At 42.1% G+C, this 7,628-nt stretch overlaps 1 protein-coding gene across 12 annotated transcripts in view; it reads left to right on the top strand.

Annotated features, from left to right (window-relative positions):
• Positions 1–7,628, top strand: part of LOC106871506 (uncharacterized) — an 84,238-nt gene that overhangs the window by 7,673 nt on the left and 68,937 nt on the right. For all 12 annotated transcript variants that reach the window (XM_052976388.1, XM_014918005.2, XM_014918001.2 and 9 more), the window contains exons 2-3: positions 157–294; positions 1,886–1,970. In XM_052976388.1, coding sequence (XP_052832348.1) covers positions 157–294; positions 1,886–1,970 — 223 coding nt within the window. The remainder of the gene's footprint in view (positions 1–156; positions 295–1,885; positions 1,971–7,628) is intronic.

Below are 7,628 nucleotides of genomic sequence, written 5' to 3'. Positions count from 1 at the left end.
ATATATATACATATTCACATACATACACACACACGCACGCACACACACACAAATATATATATATATACACATGTACTATATATAATCTATACGTATTTAGTGTGTAACAATCGTAATAATGAATATGTATCAGTTGCAATGAATTTCCTTTTGTAGGAAGGAAACTTCATCAATAAAACGAAACTAACAATTAATTTGGTGGATATCGATGATTTAGGACCAGCTTTCATAGTCAACTCCAGCGCAACAAGAACCGATGTAGTTTACATATCTGAAATAAGTATTTACTTCATGGTAAGTACAATTACGTGTCTTCATGCACCCTATATACATGGTGCATGCAAGAAGTTTTGAGATTATTTTCCGGAGTGGCAGTTCTAGATTATTGTAATTTTGGTATATCCTTTGTATGTAACAAATAAGCCGACCTGCCAAATTTTGGTATTCCAGATTGAGGAAGGTCTTGCAATAGCACTTTGGACACACCTTACTGAACATTGCTTGTCACAGCAGACTAGTTTGTTGAATGCAGTCGGAACGTGATAATTTGGGAGCTTGTTATGTAATAAAGTTTTGTGTTAAACTGGGCAAAACCACTGCGAGCCTTATGAAATGCCCCAGACTGCTTATTGATTAACTTGTATGAGCCGAGCATGTTTTTCGCTGGCACAAGAGGTCAGGAAAAGCAAGCCTTACGGGAAGCTCATGATGATCTTTTTTTCGATAACAAGGGCATCCTCTACATCTATTGGGTTCCTTGTGGTCAACAAAGAGTACTTTGTGGAGGTTTTCGAGGGAGCTCAGTGAGAGATCTCGCCGCAGAAGTCCGAAGCACCTGCCCCGGGACAATGCATCAGTCCACAATTCCATCCTGGTATCTAACTACTGGACAATGATGGGCATCAAAACTATCCCTCACCCTCCTTCCCCACAGTCCAGACCTTACCGCCTGTGATCTTTGGTTCTTCCTTAAGCTGAAGAAGAAGAAAAAGAAGGGGGTTTGATAAGGGTACTGAACATCTTCACTTAGGAAGACTTGCATGCAGCCTTAACGAAGTAGATCGAGTGATACAGCATCTGCATTGAAGTCTGAGGGCCCTACTTTGAAGGAGATAAGAGTTTTGTACTTTGAAATTGATAATTATCTCTCCTGAAAAAGTCTTAAAACCTCTGGAATGCTCCTTGTAATTTAAACATTTAGCATTCAATCTGGCCATATCAGGCCAAAATATTCTACCTGTTTAATATTCAAACTGGTCAGATCTAGCTTCTCACATTTATCTTACTTTGTCATTCCAAAAATAGTCAATCACATCATCAAAATTTCGTAGCAGGATTTGAATAAATATTACATTAGATAGAGGAATCTGAATGCTAAAGGGTTAATACATATATAATTTACACAACTGATTATTCCACAATTTCTAGCTGTACAGTCTGTGCAGATGATTTGTTTATCGGGATCAAATGTATGTGCTGTACATCGACTCACTCGCTCCATAGAATAATCGTACATTGCTTGTAAATGTGCATGGTATGACATACGTCAGGTGTCGAAATGATAGCAAACCCATGCTCGAAAATCGAAACCACGATCTTGCGATGATTACTACAACACTCATACCACTAGGCCATGTACTTTCACACAGCTTTATATAATGGAATACTCTCAGACGAGGTTGAATAATAAAGCGAGTTCTACGTTTTACTAGCGCTTAAATAATCAACTCACCCACACACTCACTCACTCACTCATTCTTTCTCTCTTTCCCTCTCACACACTTACTCAATCACTTAGTCGCTCACTATCTCACACTTCCGCAATTATTCGCACATGTATTTATGTTGCTCAAATTATCTCCGAAATTCTACGTTGTATTTCCAGGGTGAAATCCCTATTAAAGGAGGTTCTATTTTGGCGAAGGATACCGAGTCAGATAAATACAATGTAGAATACACCCCACTAACAGGTTTGTATTTCACTTTAAACTTCCGATATTTTTTGTTTTTGAGTGGACAGGCGGGATAATATCTTATATATTTTATCTTTTACTTTTTGTGGGGGTGCATGGCTTTATGATTAGGGTGCTGGACCAATGATCGTAAGAGTGTGGTTTCGCTTCCTGGACCGGGCGATGCGTTATGTTCTTGAGCAAAACACTTCATTTCACATCACTCAAGTCCTTCAGCTGGCAAAAATGAGTAATCCTGCAACGGACCGGCGTCTCATCCAGGTGGGGCATATATATATATATATATACATATATATATATATATATATATATATATATATATATATATATATATATATATATACGTCATGGAAACCGGGAAACGGATCCCATGAGTCTGTATGACTCGGGAAGGTACTTTGCTTTGCTTTTATCTTTTACTTATCTCATTCATTGTACTGTGGCCATGCTGGAGCACACCATGAATTCTTCTGGAATTCCGGTAGTCCACTTTTAAGTTCCGATAAGTTGTATTTCCGGAAATGCGGACATACAGAAAAAATCCCGTTCCTCGAATTTATGTGCTCGTTGGGGGTTTTAATAATACAGTTTTTCAAGAGAACACACTGAACATTTTTTAGACCCGTGAATATAGGGTTCGGATTTAGAGATGATTTTCCATTTCATGTCGAAATTGGTCCCTTGGTGTTTAAGTTTCTAGATTAAAGCCGAAAGGATTGTTGAATGCTTCTTATCGAGGTACAAAAATTCGAAAGATGGTTGTTATATCTAGATTTAAATTTTCTTTCTACGGCTCCGATGTAACGTTTCATATCTGTACGATATATCTTAGTGGCGGCACAAGGCCTAGTGATTAGAGCAGCGGACTTGCGGTCGAGGGGTCGCGAGTTCGAATCGCAGACCGGGTGAAGTGTGTGTTTATGAGCGACATACCTAAGCTCCACGCAGCTCCTGCGGAGAGTAATGGCGAACTCATGCTGACGTTTTCACCAAAACTTTCTCTCACTCTTTCCTCCTCCTACATCTAGCAGCTCACCTGCGACGGACCGGCGTCCCGTCCAGGTGGGGAACCTATACGCCAATGAAACCAGGAAACCGGCCCTTATGAACTAGGTATGGCTCTAGAAGGAACAAACAACAACAACGATATATCTTCCGTTGTTTATGAAGTACAGGTTTCAGCAAACTACGACAATGGTCGTACGGATATTAATATCAAAATGATATTTTGAAACCCGGTGTTATATACCTTAGCGAGGAGGAAAAATAAATACCCCGAAAGACAAACCATTGTCTATAAATGTGGTTCTCGCAAGAAGAGGAAGCTGAAACTTCGTACTCTGGCTGAGACAGTAAAATGCCTCCAAGATGTGTGGCCTTCAGTGCTACACATATACAAAGGCAAACAATACGGGACAGTAGCTGTTACAATAATGAGTAACAAGCCAGAGGAATGGTAACTATTATTTGCACATCCCAGACTTTTGTTGTGATTCCCCATTACATGGGTAAAAGGCTAACTCGAATTCAAGCCAAGAACATGTCAGTTCACTGTGACCCGGCGAGCTTTAGCTATTCTGGGGACGCACGGGAAGATTGCGGAGGTGAAGTCCACCATACAACTCAACAAGTCTGGAATTCTTCTGGAATTCAAGATGCTAGTTTCTCCAGAATAGTTTCTGTTTGCGAGCGGATGCCGGTTTTTATCAAAGGAAAAAACCCGAAATGTTTCGTGTGCGGTAATACGAACCACCTGAAAGATTTTTGTCTCGTGGGGGTTGGAAGCACGAAGCCCTCTACCGTTGCTACCAATTCCTCAAGCTGTGAACACTACAACTAGTTCACATCTTCCTCTTTTCCCCAGCTCAAGCCTCATAAAAGCAAAGATCTCGTTGGAATCGCACAAAAAGGACTTTGTAGGAGAAAGATTGAAACTAAAATAAATAGAGACTGGCCCCAATTGAAGACCATAAGACACGAAAGTAAAAAACAAAAGCCGTCACAAAACCAAATACAAAATACATCAACACCAACATTAACACCTCCATCATAACAAGAAAACCCAATTTTACATACACTTTTCACAAAAACGAAAATCACGAATATAAATGAAACACCCGAAAAACAAAATGATGAACAGTCACACTCTCGGGTACGCACTTCTTTCATCAACTTCACTTTTGTTCAGAAGAGCAGCACTGAATTGATTGAGGAAGTAATTAATAACAAAAACATTGTAACAAGTGTGGAAGGTTTTGCAAAACTCCTTCCGAAAACTCCATCGGACAGGATATCAATCCAAACAGATACAAATACGCATCTGGGTTTGTAATAGAATTTTCCCAGAACACTGGACGGTTTAGTACCTCCCCAAAAAACTTACTAGAAAAACCCTTCCACAATCCCACCCTGGCCAAAAAGATAAGTTGAAAGATCTGAAGACCAAGATAAATAACTCTATTTTATTTTCCCTAATTTAAATGGCTCCACTTAGAGTAGACTATGTAGATGTTCGGGGTCTATGTTCGGTTTGGAAGCAGGGTCATCTGCTCAATGATTTCAGGTCCCTTGATTTAGATGTGACTGCCATTAGTGAGCCAAGAATTTCCAGGAAGCATGCTCTAGGATCCATTTTCGAAGACTACAAATTATTCTCATCTCATAGGCTGCCGCGAGCTGGCGTCGGTGTACCAGTGCTATTCCGAAAATCTCAAAGTAAGAGCAGCCTTCTTGGACCCGAACAATAGGTTGGCGGTCTTATCTGTGAATGGTAGCGAAGGTGGTGTGTTTAGATTGGTAACGGTGTATGCCCCGACTGGGGCTGGAAACGTCTTGCATTTTAGTAGTAGTGAGGGACTGGTATAGTATTTTGGAGGCACGGGAAGACTGTGTTAGTCTTGTTCATAAAAGATGCGGGTGCAATAGCCTCAAAAACCTACTCAGAAAATTCCAGCTGTCTGTAGGTTGTCCACAGTTCAAATTAGTCGGCCACACAGACCACAAATTTGTTATCTGCGCAGTCAATTTAGAAAGGACGCGTAGACAGGGATCCGGTTATTGTAAGTTGAACGCGTCCTTCCCGGAACGCAAAGACTGCAGAGACCAGATTAACGAACTAGTTCAGTGACAGTTAAGGGAGGTAATCGTCAACAACCGGTGGTGGATAGCCCTGAAGAGGGCGATCAGAGCAGAATCGATAGCACTTAGCAAATTTAGTAATAGAAATAAATAGATTACAGGGGGAACTAGCTAGCAAACTAGAATAGGCGACTAGTAAAGGCATCGCGACCGACGTATTAGTGGTGAGAATGGCCCTTGACCAGTTTTTTGAGGCGAAACACAGAGGACTCATGTTCTAAAACACGAAGAAGAGGACTCATGTTCTATGGCTCATGTTCTAAAACACGAAGAAATTAAAGCTGTCTGACGGCCCGAACGGTAGAGACGCGACGTGCTAACAAAACCGATCGGGACGGGTGTATGCTACTCGGTTCCGAACAGATGTATGCGGCTTTCGGTAGCACTTCGCGCAACTGTTTGAAGAGGGCGATGGACCAACGAGATCAGCGAACTTTAGTTCGTATCTGGACGGCATGCTGCGGCTCTCGGCAGCGGACTCGAGGTTCTATGAAAAGCCGGTAACGGCCACTGAAATAAGGGAGGCGATGAGGGATAGCACAAATCGAAAATCGCCCTATTTGGATGGCCTACTATATGGAGTCTATGTTTTCATGCCAGATTTGATTGGTGGCCTCTTGGCAGACGTCTACCGCAACTGGTAAACGAACGGGAGAATTCCTAGTGCTGTAAGCCGGGCTGTAGTGACACTGCTAAAGAAGGACATCAACATTGGGGATGTACAAGGGAATTTTCAGCCTATAACTCTACTAAACACAGAGTTTAAGATTTTAGCCAAGGTGTTTGTGAAAAGGTTGGCGCTTGTCCTTGGTAGTCTAGTCGGGGAAGTACAAATGTATGCAATCTCGAACAGGTCTATCCACTACAACCTCCACCTTATGCAGTCTCCATAGAGAGGTCTGGGACTAAAGCTGGCTTCGGTGAGGTTCTGATCAATTCGGATCAGTCAAAAGTCATCTATCTGGAAGCTGTCCTGGGCACTTGGAGAGGCAAGTTGTTGCTTTCGGACGGTGTCGTTGAACGTTGGACTGAGGGAGCAGTTAAACTGCTTGGGACCTGGTTCGGCTCCGACCTCCAGATGGATAAAAATTGAGCAGAGAAGAAATTGTCGCCTTTATCATCATTTATCGCCTGACTGTAATGCCTTGACCCACTTACTGCTTGATTGGGTTGGAGCTTCTCTTGTTTATTTTCTTGTAGAAGAGACGTGTTCCAGTAGTCCGTCTGCTGTCAGCTCCGACAGCTGCAGTCCTGGATGAAGGATACACTGAGACTGGGCATCTGGCACTTAAAATGTTGACAGGCGCTCACTGTCCTCTACATGTCGGGCAATAGAATCGGTGGATGTTCTACTTTAGCTATATAGAGGACTAGTAGCGGAGAAGTGCGACGATGTCTTCGAGGTGACTCTAGGTGTCGATGAAAACGAACTGGCTTGTCAGTTCCGGAAAACTTTCCAGTTAGGGACTACTTTGGATAACTTCCAAATTTCTTTCGTCTGGCAGTGCTACTCGGAGGCGCTACCGGTCCGGAATAAACTATACAGGCACAGATGTGCTGTCAGACGGGCTTGTCTTAGTTGCACGCAGAGCGACAAAACCGTTCTGCATGTACTCGGTCAGTATCCGGGAATTGCTAACTTATGGAGTTATGTCGAACAGGTGTGACACGTAGGATGGACCTGTCTGTCGGATGAGTCCATAGTGATGATTACCCTGTCACTCTTCTTCAATTTCGTCGGGTGGCTGTGGCGAAAGAGGTTGTCTGGTAGACGGGGCTGAAAGAAATGAGGACAGAGGCTATCCTTTTTGGTAAAGCCCTCAACGACTTTTGCAAGTTTCACTTGAAAAAGAAAGTGAGGGTGAGGGTGGTGAGGGAGGTGCTGTCCTGAGTGAACTTATTAAAAGGTGGGTGAAAGTTGCTAAAATGGCTTGAGTGGATGGTACCTCTCTAAGTATAGACCTGTGAGTCAGAGAGAAGGAATTGGAGAGAGCATTTGCATTTGGTATTCAGGGAGATTTGGGGTGGTACGGTTCTGCTCTTATCCTTAGAAGTCCTGTATCAGAAGGACCGCATCACTATCATCTTTTTTCTCCTCCTCATTTACTGTCGTGTACTATGTATACTTCCCTTCTTTTATTATATACAGTGTATACTTTCCTTTCCCTTTTCTCTTTATCATTCCATTCTATGTAAACCCGCATAACATTTGTTGTCTTTGCATTGCCCCCCCCCCCATTATCCCTCGCCTGGTGGCAAATAAAATAAATCATCATCATCGTCATTATTATTATTATTGTTCAGTAGTTTTATTTTTATAACGTGCTTTCACTTCACTACCGAGCGCAGCTCTGTGCGCCTTGGGTATGTGCTGTGGTTTGCTGTGATACTCTTATGGTTACTGTATTGAAAGTGTTTTGTGTAGGATGTGTGCAGTGCCCAGTAGTGCAATTTTCTGTATGTTATATATATTTGTAAGTCCTGGTGTTATTATTATTATTATTATTATTATTATTA

This window comes from Octopus bimaculoides, chromosome 24 (genome assembly GCF_001194135.2).
Source record: "Octopus bimaculoides isolate UCB-OBI-ISO-001 chromosome 24, ASM119413v2, whole genome shotgun sequence".
Taxonomy (NCBI): domain Eukaryota; kingdom Metazoa; phylum Mollusca; class Cephalopoda; order Octopoda; family Octopodidae; genus Octopus; species Octopus bimaculoides.
Note: the sequence above shows the minus strand (reverse complement) of the source record. Positions and strands in the feature narration are given on the sequence as shown.